A 26,950-nucleotide genomic window follows, 5' to 3' on the forward strand; every position below is an offset into this window, starting at 1 on the left:
GATACGTAGAGGGAGGGGAAAGCGGCGTGGTTTATAGAACTTGAGGGGAGATTTAGCGCCTAACTTAGAGGGGAGCAATGTTCCAACCTATACTGCCAGCTGCTCCCACGGTTTGCGTTGATCTGGGTTGCCTAGTAGGCATCTAGTTGGCAATGGGAAATTTCAGCAGTGGGGAGAGGGCAGAGGGGAGCTTGAAATGTTGTGGGGAGTGGGGAGCGGGCAGACTATAGATACTGAAGGGCAGCGGGCATCAAAATTCAGTGGGAGGGCATATTTTCCGTGTATGCCAGTGGGAGGGCAGTTACGAACAGCTCTACTTTCCCCTCCAAATTTTGGGTCAAGGTCAAAAATACGAAATATCGGTATATCAGCCTTCAAAACATGTTTTGTGGTGATTTTGCGAAATTCATGAAATTTACCAGTTGGCGGCACCTGCAAAATAGGTCATCAAACACTGTGCTATTCAATAAAGGCCGTTAAAGCCATCCAATTCGCCGGCTGCTGGCTTCTCATCCTTTGTTGTATCCTGTAGCTCCCGAAAAGGTGTCACATCCAAAGTAGAGTGAAAACAGCGGATTTTTCTTCCCAAGTACGTTATACGAAAAGTAATCCTCTTCTTTGCCACATTATTTGTCCTACAGGCTCTGCAGGTAAAAACGGGAAGTAAAACTAACATTTTGAACGGATTTTTCTGCCATCCTTTTTCTGTTCCTATCTTCTTTGTTTCTGAATCCGAGATTAATAGAGTTTGTTCTCCTCAATTGTCATAATGATAAAAATTGAAGTTTGGATTTTGATGTCGAAGGTACAGCTCTAATTGAAGTGTAAGCGTATTCATAATCGTCATATGTTATATATAACGATTTTAATAATATCGCTCTCTAGTCGAAAAGTTGCATTGCCCCAAAAAATTCCTGGGACAGCAGCCCCCCCCCCCCCCCCTCCTCACCGTACTGCACACTGCACGCGCTATTGACGGACTAGTTACTTGGTTCAGAATTGCCAAATGCTGTATGAAACCCTACATGTAAAAACTGGTTGATACATTGTACATTGATCAAAAATACTAAAAAATTCGGCAGTAAGACATACGGTATACCGTTACCTTTAACAACGCGACAAACTACAAAAATATCGAAATATCAAAATTCCAATGCCCTAGCAATGATTGCGGGGGGGGGGGGGTCATGAAATATTCATAATCTTCCAATGGAGTGTAAATGTTTTACTTCCAGTGGGGACGGAGGATGTCCATTTTGCTGATGTATTTTGATGGGTTCTCCCATCTCGGAATCATGGCAAAAATTTATGTCGTCCCCTCAGAATTCCTGATCTGTTTTACATAGCCCCCTACAAACAATTCATACATACATTCATACACACACCATATGATAACTTTATCATACTAAGAAAAACAAGAAATTACTTTTATATTATCAAAACAAAGACACAAAAAACATTCGTCACAGATGTTGTCCTACATCTATCACTTGCCTTTTCAAATCTGTCTTCTATTTATCTCTCAATAAATTGAGAATGTCATCATATCTCCATTCCTCGGGAGCAGAGAAAATGAAGGAAATAACCAAAATACTTTAATGATCATTACATACGTAATCAAACAAGGTTGAAAGGAACTCAGCTGTGTACCGGTTTAGCATTATTGTTGCGGTTCACTCTGCTATGCTATGTGCAGCTAAAATGACATCTTTGAATTTTCACCGTGATAATCAGGATCGAAAAACTAATCCAGTCTTGATCCACGATACCCATTCCCCTTTCATCAAAGCAGGCCCTCTATATAAAGTTTATAGAGGATCAAATGTTGGGTTTTCTATAAAAACCAACGGCAATATTTACAGAGTCACTAACACTTTGGGGACGGCCAGTCATCGCTGGTCCATATTCTCCACTGAAATCACAGATAGGTAAGAAAAGACAGTAGTGACTCTGATAAGAGCATTGCAGGAATTCTTGAGAATGGTAGCAACAGTGAAACTGACAACTCAGGAGGCACTTCAGATTACATTAGGCTGCATTCACAAATAATAGTGAAGGGGGGGGGGGCTGGAGAAATCGCGACTGAAATCTTATTTTTTAAGATCCCCCTCAATACCCTCAAAAAAATTCAAGTCCCTTTGTCCATATGATCAAAATTTTTCAAGTCCTCCCCCCAATTATCATATAGCTGCATATTTATTAGGGATGCAATCAAATTGAAAAATAAACATGTATTGGGCAGTTCTACTTGCAGATGTTCGACACTAAACTTACCTGTTATTAGAAGTTTGTAGAGCCATACTCCTAAGGCAAACTCTTAAATTGATTCATTTTTAAACGCATCAGTGGACCTTTGGATTTATCAGTCTAAGTCGATTTGAGTTAATCCAACCTCCGGGCAGATCAGTGGCACCTGTTGACGAGCAAACGATTTGACGATCATGAGAGAGTATGCAAATTGCAAATTGCTGGCTAAATTTTTACCAAAGTTTGAAAAACTTATCACAGTGACCTACCAAAACAATATTTTTACAGAAGTAAATGGTATATGTGACTTAGATATGCTGCTCAAAATTGATAATACTGGGGGTTAACATATTCCATAAAATAAACCTTACTTTTAATCTGTGAAATTTTTGGTGCAATAATGGCAAATTTGGTAAAAAACAAAAAAAAAATTCATGTAGTTGCACATTTTTCAGTTAAATTAATCTTTACTGTTGAAAGTTTTACTTTTGTGTTATTTTACTATGAAAATGTGAAAATTTTGGAAAATCAAGCATTATTCTCGTATGCCAGAATCGAAAATTCCTGATACTTTCAAGTCTCCTCGTCTTCCATATTATTTGTTGCTTTCTGGCCTGATCTTGTGCACAAGTATATTTCACTGAGCGTCGTTTGACCCGAACTTTTTTCAACTACATCCGAGTCAGAGCTATCCGGTATGTAGTGACAGTGACACTGCACTCGACAGCTGTATTAACTTCAATGATAATTTTGACAATGTTTTTGTACAACTGCGTTCTTGTTCTACTCCCTTCAGCATGTTTAACTGTCCAGTATTCAGTTGGCCAGCACAGTCTGTGTATGTGTTCCGTGCATTTGTTCATCGACAATTAAATGACTTTCAGTCTGGACTCTAATTCAATTATCACCAAATACATATTTATATATACATGCTTTTGTCGACAAACTGAAAATTGTGTATTTCAGCATGCCCTAGGGAATCCGTGGCAAAACGCGTCCAATGGTTTTCCTTCAACCTCACATTTCAAGAGTAAAACCGGGGGTCACCGTGCAAATTTTGTCTGATAATGGTCCTGAAGAAACAAAAATAACCCAAGATTTATACCGATATTTAAAATTCAAAATGGTAGCCATCCCGTGTTCAACTCTAGCAAAGTATTTACTTATACTCTTTCCTTATGCGATAGTAATGTCGCAACATTTATTCAGCGACAACTGAAAACATTTCAGCCTGTGACCGCGAAAATTGAGCGTCAGACCCCACGTAACATAAGCTTAGTAAAAACGAGAATTAGTGATGCCATGGCGGCATAGATCTCATTCAGGCCAAGGTCTTGTACAGCCGAGGCATATTTGGGTATTTCACAATATAAACACATTCAGAGCATTTTTTCTTCAATTCAACATATATATTTTGTCAAATTAGTCACAATAAATAAGTTGGTCGTGAAAATTCTGAAGCCCACAGCTCCCATTTGATAGTCATCATGATAGTGACATGATCAGTCCAAGGGGTGTGACATTTCAACAAGAAAATTCCGCTATAAATTGTGGCATTAAATTCAAGAAATAAATTAGCCTGTACTTTGAAAAAGAAATTTGAAATATTTCTTGTATGAGAATAGTTAAGATTAAAAAAAAAGTAGATGAAGTGAAAGTGTAAGCAGTCAGTATCTAAGACAGTGATGATGACAGTGACCGTATGATAGCACTTTGCCTTAGCACTTTCGAATTCGTAAATAAAACATTTTTTTATCTGCAAATACGTGAGTATTTGCTAATACGTGAGTATTTGCAAATACGTGAGTATTTGCTAATACGTGAGTATTTGCTGCTTACTGGGGTTCCCATTTCTGCTAGAAAGCAAATAAAATGGAAATAACACCAATAATAAAAGCTGCCGTTCAAAATTCACTCAACATACTGGTGATCATGCTAACAAATGTCACCGCACCGAGAAGCAAAAAGCTCCGATCTGCTCCCTCAGTATACGATAGACACCTTTTAGTCTGGAAACTTACACGATACTTAGTTGCGTGGCACGACCCGGCAAGGCAACTTGATTAGTTGCTACATTTTTGCAAACTAAATGTTTTTATTTATGCGTGATACATTGGACCTTGGGTGTATAACAGAGGCCGAACCTATCACAATACATGTACTGTGGACGGAATATATGTTATTATATATTGAAAGAGAGAGGGTTCATTTGAAGTTACATTGAAAGGAAAGAATACCAAAAATACCGCTTGTTTTTTATTTCCCTGGGCATAGACACTCGAAAGTCTATTGCGAGTGTCTAGTGCTTTAAGTAATAAATCGGCAGTCACGATGAAACAATGGATGCAATTAGACCCCCACCCCCCGGTTTGGAATCGGAAAACGTAAAAAGTAAAAAGGGAACCAAAAAACTTTCAGATCCCGCTATAGGTCGAGCAAAACTTTCTTAGTCCCCCTTAAATTTTCGAATCCCCCTGAATTCCTCCAGCCCCCTGCACCGTTTTTTGTAAACGCAGCCTTAAAGGGAGGCGGTCGTCGGAACTGCGCGTGTGCGACTTTCTTGTTTACAAACAATGTATTTCATGCATGATATCTAGATGCATCACTTCAACATAGCTGCAACATTTATATTTTACGATATTCATTGTTAACAAACATGTTTCAACTTTCAACAATCGCCAACGTACCCTAGATAAAGTATGTACATCGGTCGTAGGGGTCCCGGGCAACCTTTGAGCAGAGTACTGACCGCCTCCCTTTAATGGTGACACTGAACATTTATTAGGAAAGCACATCGAGAATTGGCAGATTGCAAGTCCCTTTAGCTTCATTAATAATGGTAAAGTGTATTTTTTGTTTTTTGTGTGACCACCCCTATTCCTCCTGTTATAAATTGATGCCCCCCCCCCCCGAAAACCCTCCAGCTCTAATGGAAATAAAGTTGGACACTCCTCCGGGGGTGTCATTTTTTAGGAGTGCGGTTCACCAATATTGACTGTTTTTGTTTTGGTTTTTGTGAAAATTTTTAATGCGTATGACTTTTTCATACTTTTCCATATTTGACCCACCATACGTAGCAGGTTCAAGCATAGACCCCGTAAAAGTGGACCCTGCGAGTTGTGCTGCTAGAAGCACAACTGGGTAGACTATTATTTTCGCTGCGTTTCTGTTGACCTACATATTCTTTTGAGCATAAAGGTCAATATTTCGACCGACACATTCGGCCGAAAAATCCCAACTGGATCCAGACCAACTCTTATAAGCCCATCAAATGATCAGATGGACTTACTGCCCTGGGCCCGGGGGAGGGATTACGCGATGGTCCATCAATAAAATAGTGATGGAATAGAAGATGATAGATCAACGTACCCTGATATTAGTAACACTTTGCCGAAAGATTGTTACACGATTTCGTCCATGATCTGTGACCCGTAAACCCCCCCCCCCGCTGCCGAAAAAATATATAGTGGCAGTTGGAATGGTCTTCAAGTTCATCTGCAATATGAGGGCACGGGAGCCACTCTCGCCGGCTCTTCAAGAAAGGAACAGTCGTTAGGGGTTGGCCAGTATGATTTCGGGGGTGCCTGGTTGATTTTCGAAAAAAAACTGTTGCCGGCCAAATGCTGGAAAAAATTGTCTCTGCAGAAGGGAAGGAAGAAAATGCTTCTTGAAGGGTTGCAAAATATTGCTGTGATGCACCCTTGGGTGGTAGACAGCATTCAGTGGTCTCTGAAGCTGACGCCTACGGCGGCAGTTTTGAACAAGAATCTTTGAAAACCGAATTGTATTGGTTTTTTTAGCTGCGGCGGCATTTTTGAATGGGTATCTATAGAAACAGAAACCTCTTCTCAGCAGCATGAATCACGTTCACTCTGTGTAGAGTGACCATGCATACAGCGTGACCGTTTGAATGTGTACTTGTATTCTGCTGCTGAACTCCCCGACTGCACTGTGTTATAAATGCAATGCTGCCGGTGTTAGAATAAACGTGAGAATGTTTGTCAAGTTTACAAAAGAGATTGAAATGAAAAAACAACAAATAAATCTCATTATGGAGCGGTAACACTTTATTGATAGATATGTGTCTATTAAAGTTTAACATTTTGTCTCAAATTTTACCAGAAAACAAAACACTTGGTGAATGTCAATGTCATGTTGTATGCCATCTGATCAGATATTTCATGATGAAGAAAAGAATATTAATCTGCCATTCATATCTCAGTAAATATGTATGATTTGTGATATTTATTGGGTGTGTAATTGCTTTAACTCAAGTCTTCAGTAGCATTTGTTGATAATGCCTTGGTGGTGTACTTTAAACAATGACTGGAAATGTACTAAGGATAAGATTAGTAAACTTCCCGATAGGATCAAAATAAACAATATATATTACTATATTTAAATAAATCTATTGTAAAAAGTATCAAAGAATAAATGAACAATACACTGTGTTATATACTCAAACAATTTTACAAATGTTTTAACTGAAAATGTGTAACTACGTTTAAATAAGGGAACATGAACAAAGCATGTAATCTCTGTGAAACACTTTTCTAACAGTCCATTGATGTCTACCTGTTAGATATTCACTCTAAACTTTTTTCAATTAAAACATTGGTGTCTAATAATAAAAGTTGCCTAATGTATGATACTGATAATTTTACTATAAATTTAAACTTCATAATAAGAATACCCTAATAAACCAGATTTCAAAGAAAAAGGATGCCATTGAGTAAATTCTGAATGTTTTTATTTTTGAACAAAATGACAAATTTTGCCATGATTTAAACGAAACTGAAAGATAAGATCACTGTCTACTTCTAAAACAATTTTCAGAGCGACCAGGCAAGCGACTGCAGACAAGAGAGCTAAATAAAACTACAGTAATGAAAAAAAAAAAAATTAAATACAGACATTGCAAGATATCAGCTCAAAAATGAGCAACGTATATGAGGTCTACTATACTATTCGCATTGCTAAATAAACTAGGCCGACAAAAAAACAGGTGTGATAAAATAGAACACAAAATTCAACTCAATTCAACACTCGAAAGTAAACATGAACTGTTACTTGAAAAGTATGAAAATAAAACAAAATATTGCAAGAACACGCAAGAAACAACAAACAAACTGACCTTTACAACAACAGATAACTAGCATACCAAAATATCAAACTATGCTATACACAAACAATGATCACAATACGCAATCAATATTAGATATACCCGCTTCAGTTTTCTCCCCAGGATTTCTGATAGAGTGGTGGTTCATGTACATAACAATAATTGTAATTGTTATGGTAATGATTTCTATCGTCAACCAAAAATTAAAGAGTGATTTTTTATTTGGGAAAAATTGCTTTGACTCTACTAGTAAAAAAAAATTGCTGCCAGGGTGGTTAAAAAATTGTCGCCATACCTATTTCCTCAAGCTCCCCCAGACAAATCAAATGGACCACCCCTTATTGTTCGTTTTACGCCGTTTTTATTTCTTTTTTCTTTTCACATCTAATGTTTTGCAGTGAGATTCGGTAGTGAAAAACACTGAAACAACGAATTACTTCAGTACCCGTATACAAGTTTTGTTCAGTTGACACACATGCGGGTCATGACCATGATGACTGAGTCACCACATTGCCAAACTACATTTGCCGTATACCGTGTCACAGTTTTAGAATTTCCTGCGCCCTAGTTTTCACGCATGCGCAGTTCTCTAGTTAGTATTATGGGATATCGACAATTTGACCCCAGTCTATCTGCTTGTGTTGGTGTACTACAGAGAGTGCTGACTAATTTTCAGCCAAAATTTCCACCATCTGATCACGGTTACAGTCATTGCATACATGCAGTCGTAAGAACGCTTATTCGAAAAGGTATTGCAAGCCGCTATGGCGTATAAAGCGCGCAATAAGAACATAAAAAATCTGACATTGACCACTGTCGATGGAGCGAATGACAACGGTTCGTCGGGGAGCAATGAGTAAGTACATATCTTTGCCCATGATAAAGGACTATGTTCAATCCAAGGCGTTGAATATCTTTTAAAGATCTCGTTTCTCGTAATTTGTTGGACTTAGTTGCAACTCTTGACGTTTTTTATAGTTGGCATGCATATTCATGTACGAAGTGCCTGTGAATTGTTTTCACCACTGTAAAACACGAGTTTTCTTATTTGATCATGTACAGGAAAAATTGTGCCTCGGCGACAGCTGAAGCCCTCTCAAAGAAACTTGATGAATTAGACCTAGATGAGCAGCAGAGACAGAGACTGGAGAGTTTCCTCACCCAGAAAGCTAAATTAAATGAATTAGGGGACCTAAACGGTGACGATTTTACAAAAATCGAAGAATTGGGCCAAGGAAATGGCGGGGTCGTGACTAAAGTTTTGCACAAGCCGAGCTCGTTGATCATGGCGAGAAAGGTAAGTTTCAAATATTTATCTTCGCCAAGTAAATATTAGAGTGGACTTGGATAGCAGTTTTAGTCCGTTTTCTTGGTTATCAAGGAAAAGTAAGATTGAAACATAATGTTCTTATTGTCCCGTTTAAGGCGGTTATTCACGTAACTTCCGTACAAGTGTACTGTGATTGCATTGGAAACAGGAGGTGATGTCATGTGGCAAGCATTTCCACCCTATTCCCCTTAGGCATTTGACCTCTTGTGTGTGTTGTCATGTTGCCATACACCAACAACGGAATCTTGTCTGTGCTACATGTAAATATAATACTAATGCCAAACACATTTCCTCCGTAGTGAGACAAGTACTTGTATTGTTGATGTTAATACATTATTTGATCATCTCTGTGCTACCTCCATGGTTTGATTTAGGACATCCTGTATTGATAGTCTCAGTGGGTGTAGTTTCAATTCTCAATACAGGCCTGATTTGTCTATCTCACCAGACACTCTGAGAATATAAAGTAAACAGCATAGTTACAATGCACTGAAACTTTCTGTAAGTTTGGTGACCAGGGCTGTGGCACACAGCTGCAGTACACTATCAAAAAGTATCTGGATTACCTCGTAATCTGGCAACCCTGGAACATGTGTTACATGTACAAACCAAAATCCTCCTCTGCTTGTTTAAAAAAAATGCCTGCAGAATGTTATTATTACAACTCACATCAAATTCCCTCACCTTGTATTGTCCTAAAAAAGGTGACAAAGTTTTGTCTGAAAATCTTGAAGAATGTGAGTGATTACATGATCTGTTCCCTTCAGAATCTATCTTAAAGCTTTGACTTTGAGGACTGAACACAGCGTACCCTCACATAGTGTTACAAATCTGTTAGGAATCATGTTTCGTCAGTAGTCAGGCTCACTATTTTATTGTAAGTGAAGAAACCCAGTCCCTTGGTTGAAATCATAAAATCTACAATATTGTACGACTTGGCCATACCCTGTACTACAATATCACAGCACCTCTCTGTAGCTTTACTTTTTCTTCTTGTAGCAGCAGTTATTGTCATCCTGGAAAGTATAACTGTACTGCCAGACTGTTGGTCTTAGCCTTTCAATGTGACTTGCTACAAAATTTCACTAATAAAGTCAGTTTGAGCTGTGTTGTAGTCAGTAAAGGATAGATACATGTAGGTGAAAGCACAGCCTCCACACCGTGGTGAAAGGAATCATGGTGAAAGGACATTGATTCATGACTGTGTGATGGTTTTGTTGTCTTGTCAAACAATACTGAGGTCACACTTTCTGTACAATGTCTGAGAATGTCAGTATGTATTTAGTAGTAGTACCATTAATACTCAAACTTCTTGTAGGTGCTGGAGACTCATTAAAAGTGATCATTTTTGAATTTCTAATAAAAAAGCAGGAGAATATTGTCATAATTGTTGTTCTTGATGTGAAACTGTTGCCTTTACCCTGTAACAGCCATGTATAGTGTGTTGCTTTGATAGGCATCGAACATGATAGCACTGAACCAAAGAAGGCTACATACATGTAGCTAAAGCTGAAGTTTTTCTGGTACTGCTGGCTTACAGTACATGTATATGGCCAAAGCCTGTACCATGGAGACTTTCAGTTGTTCATGTTATTATACAGGTTCAGATGGTGGCAATTCTGTTTGTTGCTAAATATAACTTACATACAGCCATGCATCACAAACTAGGAGTTAAACAAATGTGTCTGTGTTTGATTTGCATGGTGTATCTCCAGACATTTAAATTATGTTGTTATTTAACATTTTGAGCTGTATGTGGGATGAAATAGTTTTATATGTGGGCAGTTTGTTGCACTGATCGAGATGTCATTGAAACTTTTGGACTGTGGGCGTTTTCATAGAAATTACTAATGTCATCAGTATGTTCATTCAGTGCTCTTTGATTAGAAGTTTGACACGTACTGTATTTATCAGAGCTGAATGTTTGGTTCATCATGAAGCCAAACAAGTGATACTCAGTCGCCCATAGCCGTATGTAGCTAGCTGAACATTGTGCTGTTTGTATTGCAAAATACCATAGGAGGAACAGAATAGTGCCCTGGGGATAAACGAACCACCTATTTTAGGATATGCTGACATTTATTTCACTGTGATACAAAAGCATTGGCAACTTCAATTTTTACATGCTCACATAGCATCTCTTGAATACATTCAGTGATTACATGTAACAGTGTATATTTATTTTTATTTTACAAAGTTTTTTTTTTCCAAAAAAATCATGACATGGTATGTGCAGAACTTCCACTAAGTACACTGCACATGTTCAGCAAAAAATACCCATGACCCCAAAGCATGATTTACCATTGACTCTGTACCGAGAAACCTCAAACATGTTGCAGTACTTCATTTGAATGTTAATTTATTTTTTCAAATAGAAAACTCACTTTCTAGCTATCACTTTGATGCTCTTGTTTGTTGCATTTGTTGTTAACTTTGAACAAAAGTCAGCTGATCAATATCATTGTTTCTATCCTTTCAGTCTATCAAAGTAAACATGTAGAGCACTGTAGATAATTATCTTGTTCACATTGGCAACCCAACTGAAATTTGGGCCGACGCAAAATAATTGTCCTTTTGGGATTAAATTTGGTCCGTGTCCACACTTACCGGTACCAGAATTAGGGCCGACGTAACTTTACCTTCCTTTGTGACCTCTGACCTGTCAAAGTTCAAAATGGCGCATTTGAATATGGCACGCTGTTTCTACTGTTCATGATTTTCCTGTGTTTTTACGCACAAGAAGGGCAAATATGACTACCACTCACCCTTTTAATCATCGGAGAGATCTTCACCATTTATTGGATGAGCATAATAAGACCGCGGTGGAGAAATAACCAGTGCGCGGCATTTTTGACATGCCTCTCTACTAGTCTATTACGTGCACTGTGGAATCGAATGACATGGTCTCGTTTGCGGAACAAAGGTTGGTGGGAAGTTCAGCGTACATGGGATGATATTAAAATGTAAAGACTGGATTGAAAACTTTCGATAGGTGTAAACTTTAGTTTCAAACGTCGTTTGTTTTGTGCGAATAGTGTGACTAGTTCAACTTCGATCCATAGCGGAGGCCTGGTCAACTGGGACCAGGGCTGACGTAACGTGTCCACACTGGCGATTTGCGTCGGACCAAATTTTGCGTCGGCCCTGAGTCGGCCCTGAACCCCCCCTTCTAACCGGGACCAAACTGAGTCGGCCCAGGGCCGACTCAGCGTGTCCACACTGGTTTTTTACGTCGGCCCCGGCCCTGGTCGGGACCTGGGCCGACGCAAAGTCGTCAGTCTGAACGTACTTATATTCAGTGGCTTGGCAAATTGCAACATGTTCATCCAGGATATACATGTACATGTACCTCACCCTGTGTAAAAATCCCTGATTTCTCGTTACACAGGTGGTTTCAGTTGCTGTATAAAAACATGCATGATTTAACTGTTGTGTAATTGTTCTGTATGCAGTCTCACTTTCAGCTGATGATAAATTCATTCCCAAATTGAGCTAATGCACCGATGGTTATCTTCTCTCCACAGTTAATTCGTCTAGAAATCAAGCCAGCAATCAGAAATCAGATTATCCGTGAATTAAAAGTCTTGCATGATTGTAATTCCCCATACATAGTAGGCTTTTATGCAGCATTCTACAGTGATGGAGAAATAAGTATTTGCATGGAATATATGGTAAGTACAAGACTGTATGTTGTATCATTCCTCAGCCCGTGTCAATTTTGCAGGGCTTGTACCTGTGTTATCTAAAATTTCATTGCTTTTAATTAATGTGCAAAAAACCATCAATCATATGGATAGATGAATGTGTCCTTTGCTGCCAGGCCATTGCATTCTCACAATGTAAAGGGTGACCTTTTTCAGGCTATTGACCGGACTGTTTGACATTACATCAGGGCAGTGTTTTTGTTGAGAGTGTTCAGGCAGTAAATTTTACAGGGTTCCACTTGGTATATTGATGCAGCTGTATTTTGGAACACCAGGGCTTTCTCAAACATGGGATGCTCAATTTTGTCAAAAAACACCTCAAGGCACGAAAGGTCTTACGACTTCTGGAAACTATTCAATGAACCTGTTCTGTTACATTTGTACACATAGCATCTTCCTTGTACAGGCTATGGTTTAACACTATAATTTACATTGCTAAATCTGCCTAATTTACTTTGCCTGACTTGCATAATCAGGCAATCAGCAAATTTGTGTTATTGGACAGAGTGTGACTTCATCTTTATCGGTCACAGAACTTTGGTTACATTGACTGTGCGGCCATCTCGGGCCATTGACCAAAGGATTTCTTCATTTGAAACTGTAAGAAGAGATGTACTTCATTTTCTCTGCCACACACAGTGATAACTTGGCCAGCATGTTCTCAATACACCATACCAGTAACAATTGAATACCAGGGAAACCAGATTACAAAAACACAATCTTTTGTAATTTAACTTTAATGACTGCAAAATTTCAGCAAAAAAAATCCCAACATTTTTGTCAGCAGCAGTTCAGTACAGTTCCCCTGTAAAGGTATGTTGTATATACACACATGCTTGAACATGTGGAAATGGCACTGGTTAAAGGCATAATTTTCAGTTCCTTGGCCTACATAGGCTAATTTTGGCACCATAAAATGTGTCTCACTACATGTATGTGTTACACTGGCAAAAGTGAGATCAAACATTAAACATACATGTACCTTATATGCCATCAGGAGCTACAGCTACAGTGTTTGCAAACAGCACATTGTAACCCAACTGTGGACGGATAAAACACTGCAAGTAGAGATATTCCAAATGTTTCCACACAATGATGCGCACTTGTATATTTTTCGCTGAAATGTAATTTTATTGGACTTCTTTTGAGGAGACTGCTTTGAAAACTATTGTTGTGATGACCAATCCAATTGGCACTTTTTTACAGCAGATGTCGATAGATAGCCTGCTCGTATCATCAGATGATACTGCTTACATTCTATTAAAAGTAGAGCATGCAAATCAGTTTGTAAGTTTCAGAACATGAACTGTTATAGAAATTACATACTCAGTCATAAACTTGGAAATGTTTCAACAATGTATGCATACATTAGCATAATATGCAAATGGCGTACATATCAAGGGTGCAGGAGCTCATGTAAGGTATTGTAGTGGTAGATGTAAATCTCAATATGGTAATTGGAGTTCCTTTTACCAACCACATGTAAACACACCCACTGCTGTTTTCATTTTGTCTGACAAAAGTTTCGAAACCTGAGCGTAAATTCCAGAAAGACTACTATGTGTTGCAATGAGTTGTATAGATACCTGCTGAAGCCATCATTGAACCAGTACATATCAAATACTGTTAAAGATACACTTCAGTGAGGTAACATTTCAGTGTACAGCATTGTGCTTGGTCTTCAAAAATGTATATCACATGCACTGCACATGAATTATATGCAAGTTTTGAGTCTGTTCAAGGGTGACAGTATTGCATTATTTTGGCGGTCATTTCGAATGCACTATATTTCATTGCCATTTTATGCAATAATACTGTACAATCACTAGTTCTACCACTTTGAACACTTGGTGTCATTAGGAGAGTTGCTTTTATGAAAAGTCAAAAGTTAACACAAACTGCATTGTTTTGTAAAATTTGTCAATATTTCCCATATAATGTCTAAGTTGTATGCATAGACAGACTTCACATGTTCAATTTGGAAATGAAAATCAACCAGGCAAATTACTATTACATCAAACACTTGTCTGGAACACTGACACCGTTACACCATTGAGAAATGAGGAATTCCAACATGATTTAGGCATGTTGTAACTTGTTGAAACTAATTCTGACAGGTACAGGTATGCCAAATTATAACTAGAGCAAGTCACATTTACCCCTTTGAATGTTTATATGAACTAGTCTTATAGTTATCAGATTAGATTAATGTTTTCTTGTATGGCAAATAACACTTTTCACCAAAGAACTTACATCAAACTGACATATCTTAACCCTTTACCTGCCAGTTTCCCATCAGCCAACTCAGTGAAAAGCGGTATTGAGCCAAAACCATATCAGCATATGTATTTCCACCCATTTGGCTTGGGCTGTTCCAACAGCTTTCGTCCATAAAAATCATGTTTACAGTATCTGTGATTTCAGGGGCCTTCAAATGTTCAACTTTTTGTTAAAATGCAACAAATGGGACCCACTGTGCTTCACTAGTTTTGATGAACTTGACCTGATGGTGAAATATGAGCTTGGCAGGAAAAGGGTTAATACTGCTGCTGTGTAGTTTACATCTCAACTAGTGCATTAAAGGGACATATTTGTATCTTTTGACCGTATATTGTTGCAAACGAGCAGTTGATAATGTTGTTCGACTTATTGAAAGATGTCTAAAAACGGTTGACCATAGACAACTTCCATCCCGTTTGCGTAAAAACCTTGGGTCAGGGGTTACATGTATGGTGGGCTACTTTTAACACCCAGAGTTGGCAAGCGTTGCCCTGCGATTAGACCACACTGCTAACGGCTATCTAGGCCGCTGTAAGCATCCACGTGTGAAAAAAATAAACCACACAAAGTGAAAGTGGAGAGCGCAGTGTTGCAGTTTCGGGATTCCTTATTTCCTATGCCGTTAGCTCAGTTACATTTTGACGGTCAGTTTTTCATGGAGATCTTGACGGCCAATCCTGCTCTTAGATACACCATTCTTTGCTGCTACAGAGCACATTTTGAATGGGCATTTCAAATGCCTACAAGCTGTAAGAAGCCGACGACAAGGCCTATAATGGCGGATTTTTTCGTCTCGTTTGTACCTCCATATGTAGACTTGCCCAAAGCCTGTGGGCATAGAAATGTCAAAACAGAGTAAAATGAAGGGATAAACTTCAGTAAACAGTCACGTTATTGTCGAGGTGATCGCGAAATTGAAGCAATATATTTTGGCGACTGACACGTACATCATGTACATTGTTTGGTGTTCACCCTCGCTCTGCGTGGCAGGTGGCATGGTTGTGCCAAACCGCTGGCAGCACCTCGGTTGCGGCGTGCAGTTTCTCCACCAAAAACAACCCATTTTTAATCCCGAAATTGCATTGAGTTTAGTTTTCGAGCACACCCACCTCACCTGGGTACACGATTAGCAGGGCTAGGTACACGATGTGCTCAGCTGCGCTTCTAAACTTATGCAAAGCCCACTTTTAGGAGTGGGTTGGAGGCACGGAGGCCATAAGCGACGTATAGGGTCTAGGCAACTGACTCATTCATGCGATGTACTCACTTTTGGTTTAAAATGCGATTCAACTGATACAAATAATAACACGATGCACAGAGAATAACAACATTCGAACAGATCTTGTGTGTCGAGAGGTGACTCCAATGGCAAGCAGTATCGATTGACAGTACAGTACCCGCCCGGCGCGGTGTCACAATGTCACGGATGCTACACCGTGCACGAGTGCTATGTTTCCAAGTTCAACAAGTGATCATGTCGTGTTTGTAAAACGAACCAACGTAATGGCAAGAAAATGCCCTAAAAATCTTAAAAGTTTACGAAGATTTGCTAACGATCAAATGCACAGTAAATGCATAATACTCTGTACCCATTTCACTATCACCACAGCAATCTGACATCGTTTTTAGTTTTACTATTGACCCAATTGCGTCTATGCTTTTATTTCTGTTTCACAGTCCATGTCAACGATACTTAAATAAAACTTACAAGCAAATGCCCTACTTAGTTTCACTATTTGACAGTAGTTTGTGAGACGTGCATAAATGCGCCGTGTGCTCCTCGATATCCATTGTGCTGAAGTTAGTGTGTAGGTCACAGGCCGTTCACGTGACCATGCATATATTCGACCCCAGTTTTAGACACGATACATGAAACCATCGCAAAAATGAATTAATGGTCATGACCATTAATTCATATTCGCGATGGTTTAATTTAATTTGTCCAAAACTGGGGTCGAATATATGCATGGTCACCCATTCATTCACTATCTTTCAACATGTCAAACAATATAAGTAGTATCTTGCATCAAACAAAATTCATGAAAAATGGGCCACTTTGTCCCTCTAATGACTGTATTTATTAGTGTACATCTGTGTGACATTAAATTTCTGAATTCATATTTCAGGATGGTGGGTCATTAGATGTAATTTTGAAGAAAGCTAAGAGAATACCTGAAAAAATCCTAGGGAAAATCACAATTGCTGTAAGTCTGCAGAAAGTCTATTTCTGTCTCTGTGTAAAACTTCTTACACTGGATGTACAAATATTTGATTCTTGCCTGTTTATGCACTGTACCTGGTTCATGAAGACCTAGTAAATCCCATTATTAATGACCGAACTGATGTTTGCTGTCAGCTTGCTCAGCAAAACATCCAGTCGTGGAACTCACCGAAACTATGGTACTATTATCTCCAGTAATCTCTCACTGATTTTGAAATATGTCCAGTTCAAAAATGACCATGTTTTGTGTGTTTATTTACTTTTTGTTCCCTTTTTTTTCTCATTCTAGGTTCTAAAGGGACTTAGTTATTTGAGAGAAAAGCATCAGATCATGCATCGTGGTGAGTTTTGATATCATAGCTGTGTAAGATGTATGTGGGTAGTATCCTAGTCAACCTTGTCCTTATTTCACACCTCATTAGTTTTGCTATGTAATGTTAATTGTGTTATTGTTGTTTCACATGGTTTAATGTGAGGTTGTACTCTTAACCACTGTGGTCTCGGGGTAGTAATTTTGTTGTTTGAGAACCAGCAGGACCCACAAAATTAAATTTTTCAGTAAAAGATGCCAAAACAATTAAAAAATTACAACTTAAAGGGGAAATAAAAGTTATTGAAAAAATGAATATAACATAAGTTAATAATGTGAGTGCATTTGATGGGAAAGTATATGAGTCAGAGAGAGTCCAAAGTTATTCTCAAAGGATGGATGAGTCGACTGGACTGTGTTATAGTATGTGTTACAAAATAGATCAAGTTCAGGGTATTTTTATGCTCTGTTCGTTGCCCAAAGTACCTTGCTCAAGCCAACAGACATGGTTCAACGCCAATTATTCATAAGTACATGTACATGCATACAACAGTGTGGATTCATTGCAAGACATCAAGACACATACATGTATTGTATTCATGAACATGTTCATATCATGTGTTGACCAGGGGTGGGAAAATCTATTGTCCAAGATTCATGGTCACTTACCAGATTTCCAGGGTCTTTTTCCACAGCAGCGGCTCTGCTACTTGACTTGATCCACTGAACCAATATATACACGTAGTAACGCACCAATACTGGGTTTTTTGTCAATCCAAAATTGTCAAGATTACAACACTACTGATAGGATTTGACTTATTATTCTAGTGATGTTGTGAACAAAGTTGAAATGAATAGATTGATTGAAAACTGCTATTGAAAAGATCCTGGAACTTAATGAAACTTTCTTAGCCGACTTGACTCAGCAGGGATCAAAATAAGCAACGGTGGTAGTTGTAACTGAATATTATAGGTCTGCAGTCAATTCTTGCTGGTAGCATTTGGACCATGCCTTTGACGTTGAATTTCAACCATGCCTTTGAAGTTGAATTTCAAAAAGGACATCAATCCATTTATCTAAAAGATTACAAAATGTTGCAATGTATTGAAACTGTTTTCCCTTCTTCCTGAAAATGTTAAGTGTACTTCCAACAGTAATTCTTGCAAAGTTGCAAGTCCAACCTCGTACCAGTCAAAACATCGTTATTGTTCAAAGGTACATGTACAGTTGAGTGAGCGTCTGCCCATGCTTCCTAGAGTCCTATTCATGAGGCTGACAAATGTTTATCTTTTTGCAAGAATGAAAATTTCACTTATTTACCACTCAGTTTGATGGAAAAAAAACCATTATTTCAAGATAAACTTTTGCTGATAGAGTCACAAAAGGAAAAAAAGAAAAACGTGTGACAAGGAAAGTCATAGCACGACCATAGCACATGAAATGACTGTTGTCATGGTGATGACATGTCCAGAGTTAGGACTGATCTATTAGGGAATGGGCATGAAGGATTGCAGTATCAAACACACAGAAAAAATACTGTTTGCTGAAAGTTCAATGTTGCTGTATTAACCGCATTTTCTGCTGAGTCTGTCAAAATTTAGCTGAAATTCAGTGTAGCTAGAAGATGTGCTTTGGCAGCTGTTGTCCTGCCAACTTGGTGGATTTGGGTCGTTTTTACCTCTCGGGTATCCTGCTAACTTGATGCAACTGCATGCACATGTCTCTCATACTGCACACTTCTGGCTTTCCCTGAGGGCAGGTTTTGTGGCAGGGCATGGTGACATCTGTTGAAATGGGTTCATATGGAGTTGGACAGTAGGGAAAGCTACTGAAACCTGTCCAGCTGCAAGAAGCTTTGCACACCGGTGGGAAGCCTTTTTATTTCATTGAAAATTGGGCATACCTGGCAGGATAGCAGAGTGACATCAGCCAACGTAGTGAGTTCCATAGCTGATTCCTGGACACTTTCTAGGTTGTAACCAATTGGTTTATGCTTATTAGGTGAATGATGGGCCGTGAACCTGATGACATGACAGTACCAATTGTGCAAGCAGAGAAATCACCATCTCAGCCATTGATCAGAGGTCAAGGCTGACATAGTCTACCAGCTTAGGTGGACCTGTTACAGCACTGTAACAGAGCTGTGCCGACTAATCTTTACCTGTTGTGGCCTTGGTCTTCATGTTGCCAGGACTTCTGACTGATCTAGGCTGCAGTCTGCCCGTGAGAACAAGGAAGTTATCACTTCTTGCCATCTTGGCCTGGCCATTCACTTATATAGGTTTGATTATATTGCAGTATGTTCATAGACAACCAAGGGCATTTTGAGAAGCCACAAGGCTCACTGACTTTTTCCTCCAAAGCAGCTTCCATAGCATACATGAAAAGTTATTGGAGCACACAGCCTGCGCAATGTGTCGTGTTATTTATCTGTTGGGCCTATTGATCCAGATAAAGTCAGCAGCTAACACAGTAACACATGTTCATACTGTGAGAGTCATGCCAACCAAGATGGTCTAATCGTGTCCCATGCGGACTTACATGGCGACACCATGTCTGTACCACTGTGTCACAAACCTTTGTACAGTGTTACTCTGCAAAGTTGTCCAAACTACATGGTTTGCAATTCCCTATCAGTGGGAAATGTGAAAGTGTGCTGCTACTGTGCATATCCCCCCATCCCCAAATTAGTCGTAGAGTGGTATGGTGTTCTTTCTGTTGCTGTTTAAGATATACACTAATGTAACATGGGAAAAAGTGAGCCTCAAACAGAGGAAATAACTAAGCCTACGATGGGACAGTTTTTCCTGTGCTAACCTTGTTCAATTCCCCGTGTCCACAGCATTTTCTCGCTAAATTCCGACTGGATAATGGGTCTCGTAAGCAGACTTTTGCGTACTGGTTATATGGAGCCATTTCATATGGAGCTGGTAGGATAGCATGTAACATTAACACAATTAGCAAGAAAAGTGTTAACATCTCTTGTTCTTTCAAAAATAAATGCATCTAAGAATGCAGGGCTGAAGTTATTTTTAAGCATTTGAAAGAACACAGTACATAAATGGACATAGTGACCATTGTATTTTTCCTGTAAACCACTTCTAAAGTAAGAACCATCAAAAAGTGAGTAAATTTACCTCACTGATACAGTGTAATAACTGACAAGGTTTGAAAAGTAACTCTATGACTTTGTTTTACATAATCTGCGTATAACTGTTTTTGAATATCTTATTCATTCCCAATAACAATAAATAAACAATAAAAAGTGTTGAAACTGTAGGGCTATTGTTGATGAGCCGATCTGATCAATATAAATGGCTGTAGCTTTTGATAACATTTCAATTATTCCTGTTGTATGAAAACAAAAAGAGTTTTACATTCTTCCTGAACCTTGTTTAAACACAGGGTACAGTTCTCTTAATCACAATACATTGTGGACAATGTACAATGTCATAATATCCTCAATGAATTTTATTGGGAATTAATATTCAATTGTTAACAACGACGATATACATTAGACCTATAGAGGCTGTGTTGACAAGTCAAAGTACACGTACCTGGATAGAATGACATCATGATTGTATGGACAAAGCAAAAATACTTGAAATTGCATCGAAGTTACAGAGCTTACTTGAAAACCCAGTACACACAGTGTAGAGAGAACATAGGAGAGGCAGTGTTGGAATTGAAACCAGTCTGCTTTTACTTTCCTCATGTGTAAAAATGAAAATCGCATGATGAAACTAATCAGGTGGTCGTAGTACAGTCCCCATGTTTGGATTGTAATTTGATACAGCAAAACAGGAAATTTAATTTACAGATTCATTGTACATGTACAGTGTATTGACTTTATCCAGATTTGTTTCATTTGCTTTGTGTTTGTTGTCAGATGGGGTGTTCAGGATTTTTAGAGGGTATATTCAGGCAGTGTCAGGGATTTGCAGATGTGCATCGCTTAGTGTTAGTGGTATAGAGGAGTTGTATATTTCATGTATTTGCAGTGTATCCAGATGTACGTTTCTAGGTGTATTTAAAGGTATCTTATGTGTATGTCATGGCTCACCTGTGTTAACACTGTGAGAGAGTTGTTACACTATACATGCAATATAATACACCACAGTTGCACAATACAAGCTGTACATGTTACTTTGTATTCCACTCGTGTCACAGCTTGTTCTTAAATGCTTTGCTGGAAAATCGTTTTCTGAATGTTAGCAGAAATACAGCTAAATGTGACATCTTGACAAGAGTGAAAGCCTAAAAAATAAAGCATTGTTTTTCTCGTAGTAACAAAATCAGTATCAAATAACGGTGTAAAAGATTTGCTGTTGCAGTCTTGATTTGTTATAAAGCTTTCCCTCTGTTGACCAGGTCACCTCAAAGTAGATCAACACATGAAACAAGTTTGTAAAATTAGATTTTGTTGCGCAGGTCAATGATGCTATTCCTGTGTGTGTGTCCATTTCATTTCAGATGTGAAACCATCCAACATCTTAGTGAATTCAAGAGGAGAAATCAAAATGTGCGACTTTGGAGTCAGTGGACAGTTAATAGACTCTATGGCCAATTCTTTTGTAGGAACTAGGTCATACATGTCAGTGAGTATCTCTCTGGATAAACCTCTATAGGTCACAGGTCATACATTGTGTGTTCCTCTATCTCTGCCTGTTTGATTGAGATTACTATACAGGTCTGATAGTTTCACATCCATCAGATCGTACTATCAGCACAGTATAAACACAATAATTATGGGCTGTCTGGAATGATTGGTATGTCAAAAAAGCATTTCCATTTACCGTAAACCCCATCTTTAATAAAGATGCCTAGCGTACACGGACATATGCTAGACCATGTACATGTGAAAGTTTCACTGAAAGTGAAACTTCAGAAATAGTTTGGCCACGTTTGCAAAAGTTATTGTTACTTGGAATGTGTTGTATGTGATGACATGGAAGGTTTTAAATTAGGTTATGTGCTTTCAATAATTTTTTACTTGCAAATGTTCAAAACTGTCGCTACACTGATCATGACCTTACTCCTTATTAGCTGCCATCTTTCCTTCACGTTTTCAGCCGGAAAGATTACAAGGAACACATTACAATGTTCAGTCAGACATCTGGAGTATGGGTTTATCTCTGGTGGAGATGGGCATTGGACGTTATCCCATCCCACCTCCAGACAAGAAAGAAATGGCTAAGATATTTTGTCTTCCAATGGAAGATGACAAGTCAAGCACCCCTGCTCCAAGAGCCAGCAGACCTGCAAGTGGTAAGTTTCAGCTGTTGCTCCTGTCTTTCACAATTTTTCTTTTGATTTCACTTATCTACCATAGGTTCTAGGTGGCGTGTGTATCTCACGTTTTACCATAAGCACATTTCACATTTTGAATTCCAAGTGAATATGATTGCTAATCTTTTGAAGTATGCCCTCAACGATGTGGTCACCAGCACACATGTTCACTGCATAATGATCAGTTTGGGTGAGGGATGGAAGTGTGAGCTCAGCCAGGAAGCAGTAGCTCTCTTTACATGTTTTAACATGGTCTCATTTCTGTTCAACATTTCTACTGGAGAGTTCTCTATAGGACTGGTAAAAACTCATGTAAGAGCATACATGTAGGAACAATAGAAAGGATATCTTCAGTTCTTGTTTTTAGAATGCAGAGCCACAGGACTGCATACAATGTAGTTCACGTACTTATCACTATACAATGTGTTCTTTTTCTTACTCAAGGTTTTGGCATTGGAGGTGATGGACCACGCCCAATGGCAATATTTGAATTACTTGAATATATTGTCAATGAGGTAAGACATACATGTACTGCCCGTTATTTCGTGATATTTTAGAGCTCTTATGCAGAGTTTTTTAAACAACTTCTTTTTTTGTAGGTGAACATTTTGTTTGTCTGTCATCATGTCTGAAGTCCAATTCCTACAAAGTATATGACACAAGAAATGTTAAGATAGTGCTTTATCAACACCAACAACAAGATGAATATTGTGATAAAATATGTCTGTCTGAGCGAACATTACAAAAATACCGATTATCGACTAGACCAGCAGTAACTTCATAGTGACTCCTGTTTTTCTCGCTTTTTAGCCTCCTCCAAGGTTACCGAGTGGGGTATTTTCACCAGAATTCATAGATTTTGTCAATAATTGGTGAGTGAAAATAATCTCTGTTGTGAATAATCAATAATTAATTTATTGAAGCAGATGAAGAAGCGTGTTAGTGACTTTTTACAACGTGGAAGTCTTTTGTGACAATTTCAAATTCCATACTAAAATTCTTTTTACACCTCATAGCCAAGTTTTGAATGTCAATTAAAAACAATTTAAAGTACACATTGTGAACGTTAACTACTGATTGCTTCATCTTTGCCACTTTCCTGCAGATACATTCACAAGTGTACGCTTTCAGATTAATATTTTTTTACTGTGTTTATTTCAACTACAGCTTGATAAAGAATCCATCAGAGAGGGCAGATCTCAAATATTTAATGGTGAGTTATCACATATCCACCAAACATGTGTAATGATCTTTATGATTGAACAGAGAAAAGCCTGTGAGAACAGAAAAAGATTATCTGAAAATATGTACATCAACATTGAATGGCAAAGATTCTAATGCATGCTGCTAGCATGTACATGCCACATACTCACAGTCTGTGCAAAAATATGTGAAGGGTCTATGCAGTGGTTTTTAACATGAAATTTAAATCTCTTCATCAGTGGATGGTTGCATCATCAGAGAATCCATTTGTTTTCTTAAGCTTCTTGAATCTGATTCCATTGCTGACTTCACCATTCACAGTTGCCAAGCAATGTTGGTGACCCATCGCATTTGTTTGTTCGTTTGTCTGTAGAATCACCCGTTTATCAAGAAGTCCGAGGCAGAAGACGTAGACTTCGCTGGTTGGGTATGTGAGACAATGAACCTCAAACCAAGCACGCCGACACAAACCACAGTCTAGATTTTTACAGAGCAAACCCAGAACTGGATAGGATGTGAACGGATGATCTGTGTATATATAAATATATATATAATGCCATATTGAATAGTGTGAAAAAAATATGTCACATAGAGTGTATATGAAGATATTAATATGATAAGAAAAGAAAGATATTAGTTGGATACTGTACAGTATGGTCTTGCATAAAAAAAACTATTTACTTCAGTGATTCTGTCTGACAGAAACGTTCAGATGAAATTTATTCTGTTTCACCTACCATACACCACTAATACGTCTACTTGAAGGTTGCATGAGTTCATAGCATTCACTGAAATTTAGAAAAACCTGATACTGATGCCACAACTTGGTCAATGAACAAAGCTTAGTTTGCTGTCTTACCGAATATGACCTGAGAAAAGGAGATGGGACTTCATGAGATGACAGAGCAAGGGTTCAGGGAAAGACGTGTCTGCATTGCCGATGGTACAAGCCTTTGAGACGAGAGAAAGGTACTTTCTACTCCCTTTGACTGCATGTATACCCTATTGAGAACAAGACTTTAACAAAGCCCTGGTACGCATTTCATTGTATTGGCCCAATGAGGGGACATATTTCACTTGTTATAAGTCGACTGTAAAAGCAAACTCACCAATCAGTGAACAACCTGAAAGGAGGTACTCTTTGCATTCACTGACCATATACATAGCCCAGTGAGAGTTATTTGACATTGAACTCAATGACAGATAACATAAATATTGAAAGACAGGCTGGCTGATATATAGTAATCCAGTGACCGAGTCAATCAAAGGATATAATTTATAACTGAGTGGCAATACAAGCAGTGAAAATACTCTCTTCACAAACACACTGACAGTATAACCCAATGGCAGTGCTTACCATGAACTGTCACCCAATGATAGCATAGCTAGTTTATATACACTCTTAACACGTTTTAACCTCAATAACAGTGTTGAACCAATAGAAAGTTACAATAGCCGACAGCTTAACAAAGCAATGGTACCGTATTCAATACCCAAATAGATAACCCACAGTAGGATTGATGATTTACATGTGTTATCCACCATAGGAAGGATACACTATCATACACTGTTCATCAGTGGTAATCAGCCCATGTGAAAGTATTGTGTTTGTAGCAGTTGCCCAGGTTCAGGAGTATCGGCACAGGAATTGTGGAGTGCATACTCTGTTAATGTCAATACTTGTTACAGTATTGCTGGACGAATATGTCTTGCGTGGACGATATTTATCATGTACAAGCAAGTTTTGTGAGATTGGACTTTCAAAGTGAATGTTTTTTGGTAGTTTTGTATCTTTTTTCAGAAGTGATTGTAATAGATTGTGCATCTGTGATTACAGTAGAATTCAGAGCTCAGGTTTTTTCAATTTTTTCGTCAGTTTCTTTTTTTCCTTTCTCATTCCTTATGAAAACTGTATGCACTACCTAAAGGGTTGTATCATGTTGTATGACCTCATGTGAAATGTTGTGAAATGGAACGTGTTGGTGTAAAACAGAGAGCATCGTGTTTTGCCCAGGTGATTTTCATGTACAGTTTCAAGTTGTAGGACTGTAGACTTAATCAGTCACAGTGTAATTGAAACAAGCATGCCTTTCCCTTCTCCCCTTACCATCGGTAGATTTCATCAGTCATTGTTTTGCTTCCAAGTGTTAGTGCTGTCTGTACAAGCCAACATGAAAGTTCACCATTTCTGTGTAGAGCTCATAAGAAAAAAGCAAGATGTCAATTCCAAAGAGAGATCAAAATGAGAAATTCACCAGTAAAGCACTCCCCAAAAGTAACGAAGGATGCATTATATCGTATATGATTTATATTTACCAGAGAAAAGAGAAATAGTTGTTTAAGCTTTTCGCCACCCTACTTTGGATCACTTCCATAATTTTCAATAGGATAGATGGATCCATAGACAGGGAAAAGGAGTCAAAGGATGAGAAATGCCAGAGGCCTGAGTTGTTATACTATGAAGACTGTTTCAGCTCCAATCAATAGAAGCAGTAGTATTTATAGTGTGGTGCAATTGATCAGTTTATTTCAGAAGAGGCGATCATTCAGGTTGGATAAGAGTAAAAGCTAGCAGACAAATTCAGTGGACTTACCTGGATAATTTATCCAGGGCCCACAATATGCTGAATGAATTCCGGTACCCTGGGACATTGCAGAAATTTCATGCAGACAATGGCCGTTCAAAAAAACAAAAGATTATGTAATATGTCTGGTACTGTGCTGTAATCAGACGCAGGGTAGTGTAGATGTTCCTATCAGTGGCAGCTTCCCTCTCCGCGACAGCATCCACCTACTTTATCTCAAAAATTTATGGATGTAAAGATAGGTGTCTGTCAGTATTTCACTGAGCTGGCTAGGCTGGCTTGTGATGAGCCAGACTGCACTAGTGTGTAGCCAGCGAGGGGCTAGTGTGAGAAAGGCTAGCGTCAAACACAGAATTAAACTGCCTTGTCCAACTGGAAAAGTTCTCAATGTGCAAATGGTGAGACTCCAAGGAGTAGCAATGATATCATACACAGCAGACCTGCTCTCAAGACTTCAAGGGAAAATTCGTTTTTCTTATGGGACTTTTTTAAAACAGGTCAACTCCTGTGTGACTGCTTGAATTATTATCTATGGCATAGAAAGGAATAACTTGATATTTGACATTTCGTTAATTCTGCCTAATGCATTCATTGAAATAAAAAGGGGGACTTCAGAAAAAAAAAAGAAAAAAAACTCACAAAAAAAATATTTTAAAAA

The 26,950-nt window shown here is 38.4% G+C and overlaps 1 protein-coding gene across 1 annotated transcript; it reads left to right on the forward strand.

Moving 5' to 3' along the window:
* Positions 1-7,960: 7,960 nt before the first annotated feature.
* LOC139121855 (dual specificity mitogen-activated protein kinase kinase 1-like) lies at positions 7,961-26,950 on the forward strand. Its single transcript, XM_070687083.1, has 11 exons — positions 7,961-8,225; positions 8,432-8,666; positions 12,224-12,370; positions 16,810-16,887; positions 17,194-17,245; positions 21,689-21,813; positions 22,288-22,483; positions 22,949-23,019; positions 23,315-23,376; positions 23,672-23,717; positions 24,081-26,950. The coding sequence occupies exons 1-11, from the start codon at positions 8,134-8,136 to the stop codon at positions 24,186-24,188; spliced, it is 1,212 nt and encodes a 403-aa protein (XP_070543184.1). The 5' UTR covers positions 7,961-8,133; the 3' UTR covers positions 24,189-26,950.

This window comes from Ptychodera flava, chromosome 21 (genome assembly GCF_041260155.1).
Source record: "Ptychodera flava strain L36383 chromosome 21, AS_Pfla_20210202, whole genome shotgun sequence".
Taxonomy (NCBI): domain Eukaryota; kingdom Metazoa; phylum Hemichordata; class Enteropneusta; family Ptychoderidae; genus Ptychodera; species Ptychodera flava.

What these genes read in the sequence shown, in the direction of transcription:
- LOC139121855 (XM_070687083.1), top strand. Translation starts at nt 8,134, where the DNA reads ATGGCGTATAAAGCGCGCAATAAGAACATAAAAAATCTGACATTGACC. An exon ending in GTATTTGCATGGAATATATG is followed by an intron (nt 12,371 to 16,809) that starts GTAAGTACAAGA and finishes TTCATATTTCAG; the next exon opens with GATGGTGGGTCATTAGATGT. An exon ending in GCATCAGATCATGCATCGTG is followed by an intron (nt 17,246 to 21,688) that starts GTGAGTTTTGAT and finishes ATTTCATTTCAG; the next exon opens with ATGTGAAACCATCCAACATC.